Source organism: Sabethes cyaneus, chromosome 3 (genome assembly GCF_943734655.1).
Source record: "Sabethes cyaneus chromosome 3, idSabCyanKW18_F2, whole genome shotgun sequence".
In the NCBI taxonomy this organism is placed as follows: Eukaryota; Metazoa; Arthropoda; class Insecta; order Diptera; family Culicidae; genus Sabethes; species Sabethes cyaneus.
The window spans coordinates 62,192,805-62,217,244 of NC_071355.1; the positions used below are offsets into that span (position 1 = coordinate 62,192,805).

The 24,440-nt window shown below is 41.3% G+C and overlaps 2 protein-coding genes across 3 annotated transcripts; one reads left to right on the forward strand and one right to left on the reverse strand.

The window, feature by feature from the left end:
• Window positions 1–7,848: 7,848 nt before the first annotated feature.
• On the reverse strand, window positions 7,849–9,347 carry LOC128742973 (uncharacterized). Of its 2 annotated transcripts, none has more exons than XM_053839473.1 (3): window positions 9,215–9,347; window positions 8,958–9,051; window positions 7,849–8,887 (listed from the first exon to the last, which is right to left on the reverse strand). In XM_053839473.1, exons 1-3 carry the CDS (start codon window positions 9,242–9,244, stop codon window positions 8,064–8,066), a joined length of 948 nt encoding a protein of 315 aa, XP_053695448.1. In that variant the 5' UTR covers window positions 9,245–9,347; the 3' UTR covers window positions 7,849–8,063. The 2 variants fall into 2 exon arrangements, with proteins under 2 accessions (XP_053695448.1, XP_053695447.1); XM_053839472.1 differs by having other exon boundaries at window positions 7,849–8,890.
• A 5,070-nt stretch (window positions 9,348–14,417) lies between these two features.
• On the forward strand, window positions 14,418–20,522 carry LOC128739643 (uncharacterized). Its single transcript, XM_053835138.1, has one exon. It carries the CDS (start codon window positions 14,418–14,420, stop codon window positions 20,520–20,522), a length of 6,105 nt encoding a protein of 2,034 aa, XP_053691113.1.
• The last annotated feature ends 3,918 nt before the right edge of the window (window positions 20,523–24,440 follow it).

The window sequence follows — 24,440 nt, forward strand, 5'->3', positions numbered from 1 at the left end:
CTTCACCTCACCTTACTTCTCTCTCGCGCCCTATTCTCACAGTCACCTCACCTCACCTAACGGCACCCCGTTTGATTTGTACAGTCACCCAGGTGAGCGGGATCACCTAGGTGACTGTGAGAATCGCAAATTGTCACCTCACCTGAAAAATTTAGGTGAGGTGACTGTGAGAATAGGGCCCCAGATTAAAGCGCGAAGCAGAAAAGATCGGGTTAAAGGTGAATACGTTTAAAACCGAGGCGGACCGACACCGCTTGGGCAAGAGTATAATGATCGATGGTGACTGATTGTACTGGAGTCATCTGCGAGATATAACACACCTTGCACCGTTAGATACAATACATTGGATTAGGTGCGGTGTATCTCTTATGTGATGGTTATCGAGAGAGAAAGAGCGCTTGACAGCCGAGCAGAGAATCGGCAGTTGACGGATAGACACGCGAGGGATCAGATCGGTACAAATGGCGACGAGAATAAAAATGGGTAAGTTCAGTGAAAACAGGTCAAGTAATTCAACATGGAATGTGAATTACTGATACGGATCAGTGCGAGCTTTTGCTTTCGTATAGGAAAGCTTAGTTTCTGTTCGAAGTGGTCTGCTGCGACGCACTTCGTGTTTGATTTCAGCTTCAGTTGAAGTTTATACTGATATTTTTTTTGTTCTTTCGACAACCATTGTTCAGGCTGCGGCTTGCTTGCCTGTTGGGGATGGAGTGCACTTGTAGTGTTTTTGTTTTTGTTTTTTTTTGACATGATGGGTTGGTGCCAGTCCAACCACCGAATGAACAGGCATTTTCGGAAGAGTAAACAAACGTCGTCGAGTGCATCCCAGAGCGAAACTAAGTTCAGCTGGAGTGGAAAAAGAAACGAAAGTTTTGACAGCCGCTTGATTGGAACTAGTGCGAACCTAGGTTGGACCTTGCCAAAAATAAAAACGGTTTAGATTGTTGCCGTGTGATGTTGAGGTGTAGGGATTGTCCGGATGTAAATGATGTAATCCTGTGTAGTGTCTAATTTTTGAGTGGTGTGATATATGGGCAGCATATATCAAGTCATCAGATACCTAAATTAGATGGTGCAAGAACTGATAATCTTGATAACGTTTATGTGAGTAGTACGTTTAGACATGGCCGGTGTATGTGGGTAGCACATACAGGTAAGGCATGTGGGTAGCACATGGCCGGTGTATGTGGGTAGCACATACAGGTAAGACATGTGGGTAGCACATACAGATAAGGCATGTGGGGAGCACATGGCCGGTGTATGTGGGTAGCACATACAGGTAAGGCATGTGGGTAGCACATGGCCGGTGTATGTGGGTAGCACATACAGGTAAGACATGTGGGTAGCACATACAGATAAGGCATGTGGGGAGCACATGACCGGTGTATGTGGGTAGCACATACGGGTAGGCATGTGGGGACCACATGACTGATCATTGTGGGAAGCACATACGGATAAGCCACCGTATAGGGTTCATGTCAATGTAGACATTGGAGGAGCACATAGCGATGTATGTGTGTGGGTAGCACATACGGATAAGCCACCGTAGGGTTGCTTCATGTCAATGTAGAAATACATTGAAGGATGGTTGATGTTTGGGTAGCACTGCATTTGTGAGAAGCACATACAGATAAACTACCGTGTGGTTGTAGAGCGACATGTGGGAAATAAAAAGATTTATTTATAACATTTTGCGACGTTTTAGAAACGTCAGTATTTGACTTTTCGGACCAGGTCATGGCGCCCGATGGTTGGATCAAGTGGAGACGCATTTAGGAATATTGTTTGAGTTTGAGCTGGAAAACAGAAAAGAAGGATAGTGGAAGATCCTCCCGGAATGGTGGAGATTGGTTCTAGGACGTATCGATTTGCAAGACCAGTATGAGAAGTAGGTTCACTACTAGGTTGTCGGGTAAAGATGGAAGCGGGAGCCACTGAGTGGACGAGTACGCTTTAATCACATTTTAGGTTAATAATTGTTATGCCCCAAAAACGGGCATGCGAAGGACACTTGAACAGCATTGGACCAGACAAGAATGAACTGTTTGACGATTTTGATAACCGGTTACGAGAACAAGTTTGTTGACTAGAATGATGCTGGGGTTGTTGCAGGTTGTTCACCCCAAACAAAAGCTGAATAAAAGACCTTTGAAATAGATAATATACTTGTTCAGAGTGGGGTTTATACGAGTTCGAAATGTATAACAATAAACTCCGTGCGACGTGTACAAGCGGTCACGAAGTCGAGTGAACGTTTCAAATGCGTTCGGATAGGTTACATATCCCATGACAAACAATGCCTGTATTGCATACGTGCTCTACTACTCTACCCTAGTGGGTTCGCAGAGGATGGATCGTTTCAAGATTTGTTGTCCAAGCGTTGAGGAACCTCTGAAGGGGCCGAACCTGACATCCGGAAGGCGGTTGTGTTGTATGGGCGCCGGAGCGAGTGATCCAGTGTCATGGTGTGATTTTGGAGGCTCGCTGATTGACCACCAAGTTGAGTGGGAGAGCTGCAACGGTCGGGCGCCAGGATCGTTTGCTAAGGAGCGGCTATTCAATGGGGTGGACGGTCCCAGGGCGATGACTCGTCAGGCATTATTCTATTTAGCAGAGCTTTTGAAGTAGATGCAAATAGCAGGAGGGGATCACGGAGTTTTCGCTTGTGTCCTCGTGTCGCCGGGCGGACGGACAAATCATGGTCTACTGTATCCGCCCTTGGTATCCTTGGGATTGATTGTGGAATCAGGGCGATTTCGGGTCCTGAGCCGGATACGTCTGCTCCATTTCCAACGGAATCGGAAGTTTCACTAGGGATGTACATTGATCTATTAGATAGAGTCAATAGGATCACAGTAACTGGCCCTGCACTCTAACAGCTGGCTGCGAAGTCTATCGTATAAAAACAGAAGGTCAAGTTTCGATAACGGAATGTAGCACCTAGGCTTTGCTTTGCTTTGTATATTGATCTTTTCGTCTCGTAGACGTGGAATGGAAGATATAAAGGGGGTTTGCTCGGAAGGTCATAGAGATGGTCAGGGACGCGACCGGTTGGGTGTCCACGACTGGTGTCTGTTCGAAGGGGTGATTCAGGGCTCGGGTTTTTGCGTTTATGTTAGAGCTGCGAATGAACTGGTACTCTTGTCTATAGACCAAGCGAGGAGGGAAATGTGCGTAAACCGAGAAAGATGGTCGAAAGTCGAAATTGTCGAATCATCCATCAAAGACTGTAAATCTCTTGTCTACCTATTCGAGCGAGTGTGATCGGGGCATTTCGGTCAATTAAAAAGATGAATGCTGCATCTCCAGAGTTTTCTTTTTGAGACACGCTATACACCGTGAAGACGCGGACTGGTATTCGACACTGTTCATTTGAAGGCGATTCGTGAGGCGGTGTCGTCATGTGATTGAACTAATGTTCCGGCTTAGTACAGGATGATGATTAAAGAGCGGCTTTCCCAATACAGGTAAATAATCCTAAGAGGCGATCGAGTCGTCCGGCTTCGCAACTGAGAGTCACACATATAGCACATTTGTCACCAAGGGGTGGCTGTTACGAGACACATAAAGATCGAGATTGTGGTTTTCTGGTTTGACGACTCAACCGAGAAGGTCCTAAAAATGTAAAGAATATGGAATTGATGTCAAAATCTGATCCACCATACCCTGTGACGCGAGTATTATCAGCACTGCCATGGTAAGATTTGGTAGTGTATTTTATTGAAGGTTTACCTATCGACTACTCGATGTTAGTTGTGGTTTACTGTGCAACCCGATATACCATGCTCAAACCAATGAAACATCCTACATGTTTAATGGTAATGGTGGCATTTCCACACCATGGAGCTCAGGAAGTTCTGATTCTTACAGTATCCATTTTAACCTGACAGCACCATACTGTCCGTACTGTACACCGAATGTTTCATGAAGGGGCTGTAGAGGTAACTCCTTAGGCAAGGAGCGAAGAAAGCTACACGCAAGTGCAAGAAATGCAAAAGATGGTAACTTTTATGTTGGCGACACGGTATTAATGCGAAGCTTATAGCTGGGATCAACACAACCAAACTTTCGAGGGAAAGAGTTGGAAGTTGCCAGTATGCAGGCGAGTGAGATTGCTGCCAACTCAATGGAAACTAGGAGGGAGTATGCATGGAATGGAACGCACGCCAAAAGCTTTGTTCCGAACATGCTACGTGGTACAGATGTTCGACTTTAAAGCAACTGGCGAATCACAGCTGGCTCCCCAGCGCTGACATGGGCGAGGATCGAAAGGGGACAGATTTAGAGCCAGAGTTCGCTCATGTTCAAGGAGTTTCTGCAGGAAACGTAAATCGCCCCGAAGACAGCGGAGCGCTCCGAGAAAATATAAAGATTCCGAACTGAATCAATAATTACTTTCTTGGTGCAATAATAATACTATGGAGAATGCTCTTCAAGTATATAGTATCGAATGTTATCGACGACCGAGTACAGTTCTTAATTTGGGGAGGGATGTACTGGAGTCATCTGCGAGATATAACACACCTTGCACCGTTAGATACAATACATTGGATTAGGTGCGGTGTATCTCTTATGTGATGGTTATCGAGAGAGAAAGAGCGCTTGACAGCCGAGCAGAGAATCGGCAGTTGACGGATAGACACGCGAGGGATCAGATCGGTACACTGATGAGTTTGAGATAGACGACTAATTTGTCTACCTCGGCTCACCGACACACGGCGGACAATGATACCAGCCGTGAGATTCGGATGCGTATTATCAGCGAAAGTCGTGCTTACTATGGGCTTCACAAGCAATTGTGGTCAAGCAGACTAAGCCCCCGTACAAAGTGTACCCTGTACAAGACGCTGATTAGACCGGTTGTTCTTTACAGGCACGAAACATGGACAATGCTCGAGGAGGACCTGCAAGTGCTCGGAGTTTTCGAAAGACGAGTGCCAAGAACGATCTTCGGCGGTGTACAGAAGAACGAACGGAGTATGGCGGTGGACGATGAACCATGAGCACGGACAGCTCTCTATGGCGAACCCTGTATCCAAAAAGAGTCTAAAGTTGGACGGATACGATGGGCAGAATATCGGACAACTACCCTACAAAGATGGTGTTTGCTTCAAATCCGGTAGGAAATGTTTGATTAGACCAGGTGGAGCGAGATCTGGCGGAGAGTACTCGGCGAATATTTGTGTTATTTGTTTCTTTTTACCTTATCAAACACCTCTAGCTGAACTACACAACAAAGTACCTTTTAGCTCAGTTACTCAATTTTAATGTTAGAGCATTTCCGGGCATGGTCACATGGATGCGCTAGGTAGGAACTTGGGGTGGCCGGGTCATTTCATACCCCGACAAGACCTATGGATAACTATAAACGAAAATAGCTTTTCAGCGAATCCAGGAATGATAGATGGAAGTCAGTACTGTGTGAGAATTTCGGTGTTATAATGCGAGGGTCGATCAACACGCTGTATACAATGTTCAACAAATCAGAGTACTGTCACGTTACCACAGTGGTGACCAATGTAGTCGAGCATGAGTATTGCCAGCTTCACCCCGGAGCGAAGAAGTTGGACATCGTGAGGCACTTCATGTCCGCCGGATATAGCCGATCCGGCATTTACTACTTCCTCTGTCTTCTGGAGTGAAAAGCCAAACAGAAAGTTGCGTCAACCCCTCCGTCAGCGTAATTCAGACAGTGTTCCAATGAGTTAACTGTCAAATTGCCGCTGGCGTACACGTTGCCGCAACATTCTATTTGGTGCTTATGGCAAGAGCATCGAACGGAAGCCTGCTTCTCACCACTCGACAGTGCTGCGCAACCGTAAAGTGTAGTAGAAACTGTAGAGGAAGAACGAGACTAAGGTGGCCTCTTCGTTCCATGCCTTGGACCGGGAGGTCAGAGCATCCGGCCAGACGATGAAATATCTGTCCAAAACAAACATTTTTATGCGGATGCGACAATCGAGACCGGCCGTATCTGAGCAGCAGGCAATCACCCAGAAGATATCGATGAAAAATGTCTTTCCTGGGAAGTGCGACGCCGTGGTCATAATGGATGACGAGGCGAGGATCAGCGAGAAGGGAATGAGATTTACAGTATGAAGTGCCTGCCGAAATTTGCCGCACGAAGTATCACGCAAAGGAGGATGTGATCTTTTTGCCTGAACCTGACCTCCGTCCATTATGCCAATAGCTCACCAAAGTTCACCAGATGGACCGCTTGAAGCTAGACGATGCATCGAAGACCGCTAACCGATCCCAGCGTTTCATGAAATTTAATACACGAGAATTGAATGAAAAAAATCGGTTTGTATGGACGCAAATTTTTGAAGAGTTATTTATTAATGGGGTTATATACAGTTAAAATTTTCGAAAAATCGATTTTCTGTTTATTTCATGATCGTAGTGTATATATATTTAAGTATTGCGGCGGTTATGAAAAATCCGCATGCAGCGGCGGTGATAACGCGCTCAGGAGATAACCGCGAGATATTTAAATTTAGGCTTTATGGTTTGCAGTTCTACAAAATAACAGTTTTGTAGCATGGTTTTGATGAAAAACAATTGATTTAGTAAATTTTCATGTAATAAATTGCAGAAATTTGCTCTGCGGTGATCTTTTGATGGTTTGGTTCAACAGTCAAGATAACCGCGATGTGAGTATTTTTCTTGCAATCTGCAACATGCACACAGAAAATTTCATGCCAATGCGGCAAATATTAACGAAGTTATACGCATATTTAAAACGGCGTGTCACAGCGATTGAAGGAACGCGAAACTTTGAGCGCGAGTTTCTCGAAACCGTCTTTTCAAAACGGCTGAACCGAATCACTTCAAATTTTGACACAAGTTTTCTAAATATATATTCTACAGATTAATCGAAGGTTATACCTCATAGATTAATATTTCTTGTTTTATGGACAATTTAAGAGCAAAATTTATGTCAAAAATCGATTTTTTATGTTTAACAAGCCGCTATATTGTCGAAAATGGTTATATTGCTGAAACCTTCGATCAATCTATAGATAATATGAAGATAGAATTAACAAAAGGGCGAATGTCGCAAGCGTAAACAAACCGAGTGAGGGTTGATTTTCCTATGCTGGTCCAGCAAAAAGTAACTCTCACTCGTTTTGTTTACATTTGCGACATTCGCCCTTTTGTTAATTCTATCTAGATATATCTTATCACCGATTCCTTTTTGGTTTTTCGATTTTCGATGAATCAGTCTAAAGATATCGTGCTCACTGCAAGACGTCTTATTTTAGAAGAGTTCAGAGAGATTACCTATAGCAGCTATTTAAATAACTTTTTTCGAAAACTAAATACGTTAAAATAAAGCTAAAAGCTACTGTAACATGTATACAATTTTTTTCCTTAATCATTTATTTTTCTCTAGAAAAATCTACTTTTTAAAGCGCCCTAACCCCTATAACCCCTTAATTTAAAGTTCCATACACGCAAAATAATCTACACGTGCTTTCCACGTAAAAAATCACGTAAATTTCTCTACAGGGAGTTACGTGACTTTCAGTTGAATATTATTGGAAATTCCAATAGCATCTATCTGATTTCCACGTAAATGCACGCATACTAATGCAAACTACGTGGAATTCACGTAAATAGTACGGGAAAAGTTGGATGGAAAATTCACATAACTTTACCCGTAATTTCGACGTGAAAATTATTTTGAGAGGTGGAATGGTGAGTGTTATAGGGTAAAGGATCCATATTTCGCCAGGAGCCTACTGGAATTTCGGATAGAATGCCCCTTAGAACTATTGATAATTTTCGAGTTTGTAAATTAAGGAAAATTCTTGTTACAATCCTATTTATTGGATTATTTCGATCGATTTGTCTGGATTCTAAACAATACATTTGAATGTAAGTATTTTCTACTGTTGAAAACGCAACTGAAGTTCTCAGAAAAATATGAATCAAAACTTGCTGTTATATAACGCAAACTGGATGAATAACTGAAAAACATGTATGAGTAACGCTAGAAATGGTAAAATCAATACATGATTGGAAACGTCTGGATGAACCTGGGTATGGAGGATACTTTAAACGGTATTTTTGAACCGTTGCAGCCGAAGACGAGCCCTTTCACTGTAGTCTGTGCTCGTGCTGCTGCTAGCAGTGATGGCCACTTTGCCAGTTGCAGTAAGTTTAGTCTCGGCGGCCTGGCCAAACCTCTCTTGACGTTTCTGAAGTTTCTCCTCTTGCTCTAGCTTGGTCAATTTATCGGAAACATTCGCACCAAACCTTTCCGCTCGTTTCTTTAGGGCATCTAGTGACACTAAATTACTATTGCTGCCATTACTAGTCGATGCAGTGCTGCTGGTGCCCCCAATTCCGAAACGGGCCGCACGAGCTTGAAGTTTAGAGTTTGAAGATACATCGGTAGTCACCGCTTGGGGACCAAATTTTTTCGCACGCATTTCGAGTCTTTCCTGAGCAGTCATTTGGTTTAGCTTTATAATTTTTTTCTCCGGTTCTCCCGTAGCAACTTGATCGGGTTTGTTGTCAACTTCCTTTTTATCTGCAGTATCATCTTTACTCCCTTCCACATCAGCGGAAGACGTAACCGGCGTGGCAACGGAAATAGATATGTTCCGTTTAAGAGCCACCTTTTTCTGTGGAATCAAATGATCTGCTTTCGTGTCCTTCTGGGACTCTGGCTTCTTTTCCGAAGACTCTTGTGGTCTCTGTTGCTCCGGGGACTCCGACTTCGAAGCTTCGCTGGGTGTAGGCGACTTAAGTATATGCTCCTCTTCGGTAATACCATCCTGAAGTTTCTCTTCCTCATCCTCCAAAATATCGTCGTTCAGCTCATCGTCTTCTAATAAATCTTCGGAATTTGCGGTATCTTCTAACGGATCGCCACCTTCTAAAATCAAACAAAAATTAAATAAAAATAAAAGTTGCAATAATACTAAATTAACTGTTTAGCTTACCAATAAGAGCAGTCTGCAATCTATCGATTAGCTCATTTTTGTTTCCCAAAGTACTAAGACCGCGATTTTTTAGCTCTTTTTTTAGATCCGCCACCTGCAACAAACCATTTTTATTATATAAAAACTGTTACACAAAATATTTGTTTGCGTCTGAGATTCGAAAAGCTCCTAACCTCTGCGAGAGAAGCGTCGTCCATTTTTCTTTTCTCTTTTATCCTTCTGCTAGTTTATAATGAATTTTAATTAACTTTACTTACCTTCATCTTGGAAATATCGTGCTCGCTCATATTTACGACTTTTTCTTACTGATGTTTCACGATAAAACAGTCTTTAATGCTTTAAAATTGTCTAAAACTCGCGATCAACTAACAGCATTCGCTTTTCATCACCGGACGACGAGCAGAACTGCTTTTGTTTACGTCGAGATTGGCCTTTTTGTCAAATTATGGCTGCGGCCGTAAATTTACCCTGATTATCTGTGTACCTGGTGTATACCTCTACCAAAACTTTACCTACACACTTAAACAGTTCGGTAAATTTTACCTAAATCTAAACAGCTGAACATTCGGTAAAAATTTCGGTCGTGCATTTCGACGTTTACGGATCTTTAGTAACGTTTGGTAACATAAAAAATTTTACCGAACGTTCAGCTGTTTAGATTTCGGTAAAATTTTACCGAATTCGGTGCTTTTTTTTTAAGTGTGTATCCATCGTTTCGTGTGCGTGATATGGCTGCTAGTGGGTATAACTTTCGGAAAACGTTAGCATACCTTTGGCAACTTTATTCACGTCAAGTTAATATTTTTAGCAAGCACTCAAAACAATCCGCACATAACTAATAGAAAATTTCCTTATGAAAATCCTTATGATTATTATGTGCCACATATAAGCACAATCCGCCCAGAAGTACACATGAATATTATATGCATATGAATAGTATGAGCAAATTTTAAAGATAAATTTTAAATACACATAAATGGTAACTGTTTGGCACATAAAGTTCATTTACTGGGCACATGGAAAAAATCTATGAGTGAAACACATAAAAACAGTCGCTCTTCAGCTGCGAACAGCACGAGACGCATATCTGCTCGTTCGTAGTGGCGAATATTGTACGGCAACGTGTTTGCGCTCGTACCGGCATTTTAACTCGCGAAATTTATTATTTTCCGCTTCGTCAAATAGTTTTTCCAAATATGCTGATCAAATCCGCAAAATAAATTACCGAAGATCTAATCTAATCTAATCTCACACTAACGCAGCCAATTCTGGAAGGCATCCTGGAAAATGACGATTACTTGAATCAATCATTTTTCTTGTCAACGGCCAGGCCAACTGCGCAGCATGTACCGCAGAGAGAATTCCAAGGAATCAAGTGGAACTAGAAAAAATACCTAATTCCATCAAACTCCTTGAAATCAAGGGAAGGAAGAAAGCGTGGACCTCCCGTACCAAACGCTTCCCATATACATAGATAATGATTTATTTACAGTCGTTGGGAGTATCTTTGCTAATAAGGGTTAAGTGATACTCCGGACCCTCAGGGATGAACTAATGGCATTTAGACCAGAAGCCAGGCTGCAATTGGTCAAGGATATAGCGCCTTATTTCGCTCTCTGAAAATAGATTAGTTTACCAAAAAATTAGTATAAATCATATAATACTTGAAATTAAAGTCGTGTGGTTTAATGGTTGCCTAAAACTACATTTGTAAGGTTAGGAACTGAAAACCGCACGACCCCGCACCTCCTAGCTTGGCTACTCAATTATACAAATTGAAGTATTTCCAGGTATGGCCACGTGGAGGCGCTAGGTAGGGGCTTGGGATGGCTAGAGCTATGTTGGGCGCTTCTTCCTAGTTGCCTTCCCCATTTCATACCCCCGCAAAATAAATTACCGAAGATCTGAATAAAAACTTAAGTGTGCTCCAATGTTTCCTTTTTCCGAATTATTTCTGTCAAAAGATATAATATTTCGATTTCCAGTTACTATCCTATTTCATTATTCTGTAGGCAAACGGATACGTGGACAAAGTTTTGTCGCAAACCGTCAATCAGCAAAAGTCTGATTTGTTCCAAACATTTTCATGAATTCGATTTTTTCAATCCTGATAACAAACGTCAAGGGTTAATACAACAGAGCATGAATGAAAAATTAGTAATAAAAAAAGTAATTCTTTTGATTGCCCTGTTAGAATCACTATTTTACAGCGAAGAAATCAGGGTAAACAAAATCCTAAGCGTGAGCAAATTCCACCGGTAGTTAGTGCAGAACCTGTGAATTACCTACCCGTACAAGCTAGGTCAGGTAAATCATATGATTCGGTCTTAGCCGGAAACTTGGACATACCTGTTATTCCAGGCAGTTCCAAAAAAAACATTAATCCTGGGCTACCTAGGGACGATGCCATTAATGACGACCTAGGTATGATTACCCAGGATAAACTCTTATTTTTGCAACAAGCAATGTCTACTCTAATGACTTCTTTGTTGCAAGCAAGTTCCATGACCGAAGCTATTCGAATTGGCACAAATTATACATATGAAATTGTAATGAAGTTGAAGTTTAGCAATGACTTTAAATAATTCAATAAAATTTCTAAATTGGAACGCTCGTTCATTAAAAGCGAACGAAGATGAGTTTTAACATTTTTTAACTGTCAATAAAGTGCACATTGCAGTTATTACCGAAACTTTTTTAAAGCCAAATATCAAACTAAAATATAACCCCAACTACGTGGTACATAGGTTCGATAGAATTCATAGTTCTGGCGGTGGAGTTGCTATTGTTATCCACCGTCAAATTAAACATCGCACTCTTCCTCATCTTGAAACAAAAGTTATTGAAGCTTTGGGGATTGAAGTACAAACGGAACTTGGAATATTATTCGTTGCGGCTGCGTATCTCCCTTACCAGTGTACAAACGAACAAATAAATTTTCTGAAAGGCGACTTGCAAAAACTTACAAGGAATCGCTCAAAATTATCGGTAACTTTAATGCTAAACACCGATTATGGAATCATGGAGTAGTTGAAGCCTTATTCAAAACCTTTCTGGAAATTATCAAAAATTCTGAAGAAACCATCAAAACCTATTCCAGCAATTAAAGATGGCGATCATATTCTATTAACAAATGAACAAAAGTCTCAAAGACTTGCTCAGCAGTTTGAAAATGTTCATAATTTTAATTTGAACGTGGTGAGCTCAGTTGAAAACGATGTCTCACAAAAATATGATCAAATTTCTACTTATAACGTCTCACATAATGAAGTATTTGAAACTGACTTGGATGAGGTTCGTTCAATTATCAAAAAATTCAAGAATATGAAAGAATGAATTAAAAAACTCCCTGAAATCGCTTATCAACTTTTGGTTAAAATATTTAATAACTGTTTTAAATTAGCATATTTTCCTAACTTATGGAAAACTGCTAAGATTACACCTATTTTGAAACCAGATAAAAATCCAGCGGAGGCTTCAAGCTACCGTGGACCCCCGTTCGTTTGACCATTTTTAATCTGAACACTTTTTAATTTGAACCCCGTTGGTTTGCACGACGTGCAAATTAAAAATGGTTCAAACGTCATTCTCAACATGACATCATTTGTTTATGCAGACAATGCACATAAACACGATTTGTTTGTACTGACCTAGCGTGTTTAATCCAACCCGGTAACAATGTGACAGCTCCCATACTAATCAAACGTACCTAAAACTGCTGGTTCATGGTTCACGACAGATGTTTGAAAGTAAATATCGTAAATCGTAAATATCGAAGAAAGAGTTTATTATCATTTGTTTTGGCAAAAAAATCCCTTGTGCATATAAGATCTGAATTAGTTGATTATTTCATTAGAGTATTTTACGAACTGACAACATTATGTCAAGTATCAAAACGTTTCCGTTGTAATGACAATAGCAGCATAACTGGTTCTTCTGTCATAATAACATGCTCTATTTAGTTTTGTCAAGTAACAACTGCAACGATCTCTATTGCTTGGATTTACTCTTAAATTTTGCTTAACTTGTTCTGTAACGACAAAATCGATCCGGCAATCATGAAAGAGCATTTCATTTTGAATTGCGCAGCGGATAACTTTCAATGAAACACGCAATATTTGAATACTTTAGAGCAGACAACTCGTACACAAGAGTGACAATCTTGTAATAAATACTGCTTTTTATCTTGTAAACAAATCAATCAAACAACCCACCAAGAATTCAAACAGTTTTACCGAAAACATGAAATAATGCTGAAATAATCAATACGCACTTTTCAAATCGTTGTCCAGGCAGCTTTTTGCGTTCACATTTAACGTAACAAAAATTAACATTTCCTTTGGAAATGGAAGGTGCGTCAATTTTGACCGGCACGTAAAAACGATCGTCGCGACATTTTTGACACTGGCGGGTGTTATGGGAAACTGTTAATAACTGTCACTTTGTTACGGGGTAGGTTTAATCGGTTTCACATGTCGTTTTCCTAACGATTAAGATAGAAACCCGATCAGAAAATGCAATATTCGCACTTGCAACTGCCAACTAAAACAAACCACCAAAACAATAATAAAGAGCAGGGCGGCCAGTTCACACAGGTTTCAGCATATTTCGGGTTACCAGTTGTTCAAATTAAAAAGTAACCCCGTTAGTTTGCATGAGAAATCGTTCAAACGAACGGGGGTCCACTGCATAGGCCAATTAGTTTACTTCCATCCATAAGTAAATTATTTGAGAGAATAATTCTTAACAGAATGATGTCACATATTACTGAACATTCCATTTTTGCAGATGAACAATTTGGTTTTCGACATGGGCATTCCACTACTCATCAATTACTCAGAGTTACTAATATGATACGAGCTAATAAAGCCGACGGCTATTCTACTGGAGTTGCTCTTCTAGACATAGAAAAAGCATTCGACAGTGTGTGGCATAAAGGTTTAATCACGAAATTGCTAAATTTTAACTTTCCAATTTACATTGTAAAAATTTTACAAAATTTGTGACGTCGAGTACCCCTCGGCAACCAGCATGCGATGATTCCGGGCTCATTTCACGAGAGGCGATTACGAAGAAAACAAAAAGAAAACGTCACTGATAGTGACAAAGCAAAATTAAATTTCATGCGGTGCAAGAAGAAATTTCCCGTTCTCATTTTTATACTTAATCTAACTCAGTAAATTAGTTAAAAGTCTAGAGGTAAAAGGTGGATAATATTAAAATCTTTTTGGATCTACCGTAGGTAAATTTATTGTTAAAAATTACTAAAATCTATAAACTAAAACTAAATAAAATTATTACAGAACCTATCTAACCTAAAAATGTAAAATTGTATTGCCTAAAGAATTACGAAGGAAAAACTGTAAAATTGTAAGTTACTTATACCGTGTTTAATTTGGGTCTGCTAAAAGAAAACAGTTTAACATTCTTTAGAATTTTACACCGAACACTTCCCACGTGATGGCGAAAAACGGAGATGATTTGCAGGTGCAATATAATTGTGTATTATGTGACAACTCCGACGAACATGACGACATGGTAGCTTGCGATTCTTGCCAGATGTGGCATCACTACTCCTGTGTGAACGTAAGTGCCAGTGTTCGGGATCGGGAATGGTATTGTCCCACTTGCGAACCTCTGTACACGGATGGAATAAATGTGGTGGAGCAGAATAAGAACAATCCCAGTCATTCTAATCCAATACCATCCGACGGCGCCGTTCTTGACGTCCCGAAAAAGACGGCGGCGAAATCTTCGGCCGGTACTAAGAACACCCGTAAATCGAGGAAAGTGATTGTCGAAAGCATAACGTCTAGTGCACGGGCTCGCTTGGAACTAGAGTTAAACGTCGTCGACGAACAGCGACGTTTACGTGAAGAAGAGCTAGCAGAGGAGAAGAAAATGAAAGATCGTCAACGAAAATTAGAGGAGGAATTGCGGGAGCAGGAGCTGGCCGTCGAAGCGAGACGGATCGCAGAGGCAAAAAGGGCATTGGAGCAGAACATGGCTGACGAACGAGAATACCGAAAACAGCAGACGGCTATTCGGAAGCAATCGGCGGACGAGAAAGCGAAGCTTATTCGGCAGGCTTCTGAGTACAGTAGCAGTTACGGCAGTAGAGTCAACGTCGGTGTTGGTGACACCGATCCTGGGGAAAAAGTGAAAGACTGGCTGGAGCAAACAAACCAGCAGACAGAGGGAACAAAAAAGACTTCCACGTCAGCAGTTAGGCCCAGTTCATGTCAGAAACAGGTATTACCCGATAAGTTCAATACTAACAAAAACCCACCCGCAAGAAAGATAAATGAAGCTTTAGCAATCTCGCCCCCTAACTGTACTGTCCCTCAACAAAAAGTTCAATGCAAATCTCTCGTTAGTCAGGGAATTCAAAAATTGCCTCTTCAACCAAACAATCCTAAGAAACAAATAAATTTAAATTGTCGCGAGCTGTCAAAACAGGTTTCTTCGTCGGGAGTGCATAGTAGTGATAAAGAACATGGTGCAGCCTGTGAAGTTCAACAACCTGTCGCAGAGAATAAAAACGATCAGGATCAACGGTCCCAGCATCACAGTAATGACATTACGGAAGGCCCAACGAGTCGACAGCTAGCTACTAGACAAGTGATGGGGAAGGATCTACCGATATTTTCCGGTAACCCGGAAGAATGGCCTATATGGATAAGCAACTTTCAACGTTCTACAACAACTTGTGGTTTTTCTGACGATGAAAATCTCATCCGTCTTCAACGCTGCTTAAAGGGTCCAGCTCTTGAAGCAGTGCGCAGCCGGTTGCTTTATCCAGCAGGGGTACCGCATGTAATCAAAGCTTTGCAAATGCGGTATGGACGTCCCGAAACACTTATTCGTTCTATGACTGAGCGAGTTCGACAAATGCCACCACTGAAGGCCAACGATCTGGAGAGCATTATAGAATTCGGACTGGCAGTGGATAATTTAGTACAGCATCTGGAAAATGTGGGATATCAGGCTCACTTATCTAACCCGTCTCTGTTACACGATTTGGTGGGAAAATTACCCGTTGACTATCGCCTCAACTGGTCGGCAGTCAAAAGTGAAGAACCTAATGCGGATTTGGCTGCGTTCGGGAGGTTCATGTCAAGTTTGGTTGAACTTGCATACAATGTAGCCGATGATTTACCATCGTTGAAACCACAAAAAACGAAACATCGGGAGAGGTCGTTCGTGCAGACTCACGCAGAGCCAGAATTTACACCGAGGCGTGAACCGGTAACTAACACTTTATCGGGGAGGCGAGCACCGAAGAGACCGTGCGCGGTTTGCAAAGCAGAAGGGCATCGGGTGTCGGAATGCGGAAAATTTAAAACTATGAACATCGACGGGCGGTTGAAGGCAGTGCGAGAGTTTGGTCTGTGCAGATCGTGTTTGAATTGCCATGGAAAATGGCCGTGCAAGACAGCGAAAGAGTGTGGAATCAATGATTGTCGGCTGAAACATAATCCTCTTCTACATTCTTCAAGTGCAACCGTACAAGCAGCTGTATCAACAAGTCATCTTAGTCAGTTAAAGACGGTAGGCGGACCGCTTTTTAGAATCATTCCTGTCACGTTATACGGAAAGAATACTAAAGTGGACATCTATGCTTTCGTCGATGAAGGATCGCAGATAACCTTGTTAGAGGATTCGGTTGCAGATCAGCTCGGTTTGGCGGGTACTTTGGAGCCACTAAACTTACAATGGACCGGTAATATCAAACGCAGTGAACCAAAATCTAGACGGATCAGTACCGAGATTTCAGGTACCGGATGCACGAAGCAGTACAGACTGGGAAATGCACGTACGGTTGGTGGACTGCTGCTTCCATCACAAAGTATGGACTACGACGAAATGACAAGAAGATATCCGCATTTGCGTGGTTTGCCTATACCGAGTTATACAAAAATATCACCAAAACTCTTGATTGGTCTTGACAACTTGAAACTCACTGTACCACTGAAAATCAGAGAAGGAAGGTGGGAAGAGCCGATAGCTACGAAAAGTCGCATCGGATGGAGCATATACGGGTGCGCGACAGAGTCGCAATCAAAGTATGTCTGTGGGTTTCATGTTGGAGGATGGACCGATCCAGAGCAAGAGCTCAACCAGCTAGTCCGGGATTACATCACACTGGACGACACTGGCATAACATACCCTTCTACTCCACTAGAATCCGAAGAAGAGAAACGAGCGAGGATAATTATGGAGTCCACCACGCGAAGAGTCGACGGAAGATTCGAAACGGGTATGCTATGGAAGAGAGACAAGTTAAAGTTCCCGGAGAGCTTCGGAATGGCATATAAACGAATGTGTTCACTGGAGAAACGTCTTAGTAAAGATCCTGTTCTGTATGATCGAGTTCGGCAGCAGATAATAGACTACGAGGCCAAAGGATATGCTCACAAAGCGACGGAAAGTGAACTGTCGACTACGGACAAGCATCAGTGTTGGTACTTGCCATTGGGGATTGTCTTGAACCCAAAGAAGCCGAACAAATTGAGGCTGATTTGGGATGCAGCAGCCACGGTCGACGGCGTTTCGCTCAACTCTGCATTATTGAAGGGACCCGACTTGCTAAAAGGTCTCCCATCGGTTATTAGCAATTTTCGGTTGTATCGTTTCGCTCTGACAGGCGATATCAAGGAAATGTTCCACAGGTTCTTCATACGGATTCAAGATCGTCAGTTTCTGCGCTTTCTCTTCAGGGACCGTCCAGAACAAAAACCGGTGACCTACGTCATGGATGTTGCCATCTTCGGGGCTTCATGCTCGCCGAGTTCCGCTCAATACATTAAAAACATAAATGCGAAGGAGTTTGAAGCGGATTTCCCACGAGCAGTTACAGCCATCGTTCAATACCACTACGTGGATGATTACTTGGACAGTTTTGGAACAGCGGAGGATGCCGTGAGGATTGGCAAAGAGGTTAAGAAAATTCACGCCCAGGGTGGTTTCGAAATCCGTAACTTCTTGTCCAACGATCCGCATATAGCAGCTCAAGTTGGAGAAGAGTCTACAGCCGTCGAGAAAGATATACGAACAGAGAAGGATGAACGAATCGAGTCAGTATTGGGCATGAAATGGATACCCAACAGTGATACCTTTGTCTATACAGTTTCCCTGCGTGACAATTTGAAACATGTTCTAGAAGAGTCTTACGTGCCTACCAAAAGAGAAATCTTACGAACCGTAATGAGTTTCTTCGATCCAATGGGACTGATTTCGTTTTTCCTGATTCATGGAAGAATATTGATGCAGGACATATGGGCAGCGGGTATTGGATGGGACGACCAGGTTAACGAAAAACTCATGCCGAGGTGGAGAAGCTGGATTAATCTTGTTCCCAAGTTGAATAGTCTGCGGATCCCGAGATGCTATTTTGTGAATGCTGTCGAGAAGACCTATTCATCCCTACAAGTTCACGTATTTGTGGACGCAAGCAGGTCTGCTTATGCCTGTGCAGTATATTTCCGGGTTGAAACACCGCAAGGCCCAGATGTTCGACTTGTAGCTGCGAAGTCGAAGGTAGCGCCGTTGAAAATGCAGACTGTTCCACGACTGGAACTACGTGCGGCTGTGCTGGGATCCCGCCTACTTAACAGCGTAATATCCATGCACGCTCTTCCCGTGACGAAGCGTGTACTATGGTCGGATTCCAACACCGTTCTAGCATGGATTAAATCAGACCAGCGCCGATATCATCAGTATGTGGGGTTCCGAGTTGGTGAGATATTGACTGTGACAGATGTTAGTGAATGGAGGAAGATCGGATCGGCGATGAACGTCGCGGATGATGCCACTAAATGGGGCTCAGGGCCGAATATCAGCTCTGAAAGCCGATGGTTTCGTGGACCGGAATTTCTGAAGCAACCAGAAGAATTATGGCCAGGCAAGAACGCACCGATTGCCCCCACTGAAGAAGAGCTGATTGTTTGCAACCTACATCATAATATATCGGACCCACTGATCGATGCGGATAGATTTAGTAGATGGGAGAGGCTCCACAGGACTATGGCTTATGTGCACAGGTTCATGCACAATGTTAGAGTTTCGCAGCGGAAAGGAAAGCCGATTCATGGTTGTTTGACACAGAACGAGTTGGTGATGGCTGAACTATCCTTGTGGAAACAAGCACAAAAGGAGGTGTTTGCATCGGAAATGACTATCCTTGAAGCGACAAGCGGAGAGCCGGATGACCGCCATGCAACTCTTCCCAAGGGCAGCGCAATCTACAAATTGTGGCCCTTCATGGACAAAGACGGATTAATCCGCAAACGCAATCGACTGAGTAACGCAGCGTGGATACCGTACCAAACCAAGTACCCGGTAATTTTACCCCGTAAGCATCGAATTACGTTCCTCCTAGTTGATTATTTTCACCGCCGTTTTCGGCACTGTAATCGCGAAACAGTTGTGAATCAAATGAGACAACATTACGAGATTGCAAAATTGAGATCACTGATTACAAAGGTGGCGGAAAGCTGCGTCTGGTGCAGAGTTCATCGTGCTTGTCCGTATTCGCCCCCCATGGCTCCGCTGCCGAAGGTCCGACTGACTCCCTATGTACGACCCTTCACATACGTAGGTGTCGACTACTTTGGTCCAGTGCTAGTGAAGGTTGGTCGAAGCAACGTTAAGAGGTGGATAGCCCTGTTCACTTGCTTGACTATCCGAGCAGTGCATCTGGAAGTCGTGCACAGCCTGTCAAAGGAATCTTGTGTTATGGCGATAAGGAGGTTTGTGTCACGACGAGGAGCGCCGGCTGAGATATTCAGTGACAACGGGACAAACTTTCACGGGGCGAATAACCAGCTGAAACGTGAAATAGAGAATCGTAATGACTACTTGGCCTCGACCTTTACAAACACTACAACTCGTTGGTCATTTATCCCACCTGGCGCACCACACATGGGCGGCGCGTGGGAAAGAATGGTCCGCTCAGTGAAGACAGCAATTGGGACCATATTAGATGCACAACGGCGGCCGGATGACGAGGTTCTGGAGACGGTAATTATCGAAGCGGAGGCGATGGTAAACACAAGACCATTGACATACATCCCGATAGAATCGGCGGATCAAGAAGCTTTGACTCCTAATCATTTCATTTTCGGATGTTCAGACGGGGTTAAACAGGTTCCAGTACTACCTACGGATTACCGTACAACGTTGAATAGCGGATGGAAGCTTGCTAAACATTTGTCGGATGGAATATGGAAGCGATGGATACAGGAGTACCTGCCAGTGATATCGAGGAGATCAAAGTGGTTCGAAGATGTGAAGGAGATAGCGGAAGGAAGTCTGGTTCTGATCGTAGATGGTGCAGTACGAAATCAGTGGACTAGAGGAAGAATAGTCAAGGTCATTCACGGAAAGGATGGACGAGTGCGACAAGCTTGGGTGAAGACAACTAATGGAGTCATCCGTAGACCGGTCGTGAAGTTGGCGTTACTAGACGTCCTTGAAGTGGGTAAACCGGAAGTAGAGCAACTAAATGGTTTACAGGCGGGGGAATGTGACGTCGAGTACCCCTCGGCAACCAGCATGCGATGATTCCGGGCTCATTTCACGAGAGGCGATTACGAAGAAAACAAAAAGAAAACGTCACTGATAGTGACAAAGCAAAATTAAATTTCATGCGGTGCAAGAAGAAATTTCCCGTTCTCATTTTTATACTTAATCTAACTCAGTAAATTAGTTAAAAGTCTAGAGGTAAAAGGTGGATAATATTAAAATCTTTTTGGATCTACCGTAGGTAAATTTATTGTTAAAAATTACTAAAATCTATAAACTAAAACTAAATAAAATTATTACAGAACCTATCTAACCTAAAAATGTAAAATTGTATTGCCTAAAGAATTACGAAGGAAAAACTGTAAAATTGTAAGTTACTTATACCGTGTTTAATTTGGGTCTGCTAAAAGAAAACAGTTTAACAAAATTATTTAACTGATCGATTTGTACAGGTTGTCTATCAGAATTCTAAATCTGATAAATTTCCTGTTAAAGCAGGTGTGCCTCAAGGCTCGATCTTGGGCCCAATCCTGTATAACATATACACATCTTATCTTCCTGAATTACCGGCTGGCTGCACAAAGTCGTTATTCTGCGACGATACAAGCATTTCCGTAAAAGGAAAAAGTCTTCGTGTCATATGTAGTCGACTGCAGAAAAGCTTGGATATTTTCTTCAAATACTTGCAAAAGTGGAAAATTTCTCCCAATGCTTGTAAAACTCAATTAATTATTTTTCCTCATAAGCCTAGAGCTTCTTCCCTTAAGCCAAATAGCAATCACATTATCAAGATGAATGGAGTTGCTTTGAGTATGTCTGACCAAGTTAAATATTTGGGATTAATTTATGATAAAAAACTTACTTTTAAAGACCACATCGAAAGTATTCAAGCAAAATGTAATAAATATATGAAATGTTTATATCCTCTCATTAACAGAAATTCTAGACTTTGTCTGAAAAATAAACTATTGATTTACAAACAAATTTTTAGACCGGCGATGTTATATGCCGTTCCGATTTGGTCAAGTTGTTGTATTACAAGGAAGAAGAGTCTTCAGAGGATTCAAAATAAAATTTTGAAAATGATTTTGAAGCGTCCTCCTTGGTTTAGTACATTAGAATTACGTAGACTTACTGGTGTTGAAACCCTAGAAACTATGTCAAACAAAATTATTTCAAATTTACGACAAAAATCGTTGCAATCCTCTATTGCTATGATTAGGTCTCTTTAGGATAGTTACTCTTAAGTATTTTATGTAATCGAATATTTGCCCCAAGAAAAAAAAATGACAATTAAATTAATTGTTTTTAGTTTATTCCTGCACGCTACTGAAATGTCAAAAATGTTGTTTAAATATTACGTACACGTCCTAAATTATGATTCGTAAAAAGCTGGATAGTTTCTACTATTCACAATTAATTTTTATATCTAATGTTACAATCTAGAAGAATGATGTCATTATAGGGTTAGAGATAGCATAATCTACCGCACCTTTTACTTATGCATTGGTTGCACGCTTACAAATTTTTGTTGCAAAAAGCTTTTAGTCACCTTTTTGTCCGCAAGAGGGTGTTACTTTTGCGTCTTTTCAGATATATTGCGCTCTTCACACTCAATTGGACTGCACAGTTATAAAGTGCAACCTTCAAAACTGTGATGAAAAGTGTGCTACTGATAATATCGCTAGTAATCTTATATCGATAATACCATCAAACTTTATCGTCACGGAAGAGTATCGAAAATTGGAGGGTTTAAAGTGAAATCTTCTTCTTGGGTTGTTATTATTTTAACATTTTTGTACTATTTCTTACGTATTTTTGCTTATACAGTCATATTAGCGTTATTAATTATTAACGATAAGAAAACTTGATCCATAATCGTTATAGATTTTGATCGGCATTTCCCATCATTACAACTCTCCCATCTGAGCTGACAGTTGATTTAGCAGTGGCGCCAGTACCAGTTGTAGGAAAAGCAAATAGTATTTAACATTTCATTTATTTCATATATTGCCCTTTGCATTGAAAGTTGGATTTTGAGCACACTTGTTCAGTCACACATTTTGTAGGTGAGAAAAGTTGCCAAAATTTCGTGGTAAAAACCCATGAATCTTGGTTGATGCCTATTTGAATTCTAATGCTTATGTAGAGTTGTTATCGACGCTTCGAATAATATAAAAATAATTTCTAAATACATAATTCCGCGCATAATTCATAATTTGAACAAATATGCAGCATATATGAAATAAATGAAAAATTAAATACTATTTGCTTTTCCTACAACTGGTACTGGCGCCACTGCTAAATCAAATGTCAGCTCAGATGGGAGAGTTGTAATGATGGGAAATGCCGATCAAAATCTATAACGATTATTAATAAAGTTTTCTTATCGTTAATAATTAATAACGATTATATGACAGTATAAGCAAAAATACGTAAGAAATAGAACAAAAATGTTAAAATAATAACAAGCCAAGAAGAAGATTTCATTTTAAACCACCCCATCGACATCTCTATAACGAGCTGTAGTGAACGTTAGCGACAGGATGTCCTGGGCTCAAAATTTGACAGCGGGCCCAAATCAGACTGCTGGCAGTTGAGTGAAACGCAGTGCTGACATGCTATCTTTTTTTCGCACACACGAGATGTTAGCAGCGAAAACATGGTTGCCTGCCGATGGCGTGTTTTAAACCCTCCAATTTTCGATACTTTTCCGTGACGATAAAGTTTGATGGTATTATCGATATAAGATTACTAGCGACATTATCAGTAGCACACTTTTCATCACAGTTTTGAAGGTTGCACTTTATAACTGTGCAGTCCAATTGAGTGCGAAGAGCGCAATATGCTGCATATTTGTTAAAATTATGAGTTATGCGCTGAATTATGTATTTAGAAACTATTTTTATATTATTCGGAGCGTCGATAACAACTCTACTTAAGCATTAGAATTCAAATAGGAATCAACCAAGATTCATGGGTTTTTACCACGAAATTTTGGCAACTTTTCTCACCTACAAAATGTGTGACTGAACAAGTGTGCTCAAAATCCAACTTTCAATGCAAAGGGCAATATATGAGATTTTGTGAAGTGAACTATATTGTTAATATAGTATATTTGGTGTATCCGTACTCTACACTATTAAATGATTCTACCTGTAAATATTGTGCTTTGCAGCTGCAGCTGGATTTATCCAACAGACCTCATACCTCCAGACAAGTATTGGCGCTAGTGTTCCCATTGTATTCTTGGAAAATCATCTTCCAGCAAGAAGCTTGCACTTCTGAGCTACAAGTGTCAAAAGTGTGTTTACTTTTACCAAAAAGAAAAAGGCAAAAACAACTGCCCGGTGTCACGAGGCTCTAATCGGTGTTTTGACAAGTCTCCTGTTCGATTTGACTTTTTTTTTATTATTCCCTTTTGGCACAGACCATAGGTGATCAATAAAGCCAATGTTGTCAAGAATTGTCAATCGATTGGACTTATTGCAGATTGCAAGAAAAATCCTCAAATTGCGGTTATCTTGACAGCTGAATCAAACCATCAAAAGATAACCGCACGATTTATTATAGTAATTAAGTATTTGAAAATTTACCAAATCAAATATTTTCCATCACAAACACGTTACAAAAAGATATATGGTCGAACCACAAACCAAAAAACCTAAATTTTAATTTTACGGTAATTTTAATTTTACGGATTATCTCCTGAGCGCGTTACCACCGCCGCAGCAGGAGGATTTATTATAACCGCCGCAATACTTTTGACAACTGATTTTGTTCGATTGGAATTTTCCGAATTTTCGGTTTAAGATGGCGACTCTCTAAAGGTCTTTATGATATCTTCAGCATGATGCAGCCATTTTCATTCTTCCCTTTCGTTATGTACGCAGCTTTTGAAAAGTCCACTACAGACAATTGTACCCTTCATATGAAACAAAATAAAGGGGTGTTTTT

Bases quoted from the DNA above. Each gene is read 5' to 3' on its own strand.
- LOC128739643 (XM_053835138.1), top strand. From the start codon at position 14,418: ATGGCGAAAAACGGAGATGATTTGCAGGTGCAATATAATTGTGTATTA.
- LOC128742973 (XM_053839472.1), bottom strand. From the start codon at position 9,244: ATGAGCGAGCACGATATTTCCAAGATGAAG. The intron at 9,052-9,214 runs GTAAGTAAAGTT...GGTTTGTTGCAG, and splicing joins ACGATATTTCCAAGATGAAG to GTGGCGGATCTAAAAAAAGA. The intron at 8,891-8,957 runs GTAAGCTAAACA...GTTTGATTTTAG, and splicing joins ATTGCAGACTGCTCTTATTG to AAGGTGGCGATCCGTTAGAA.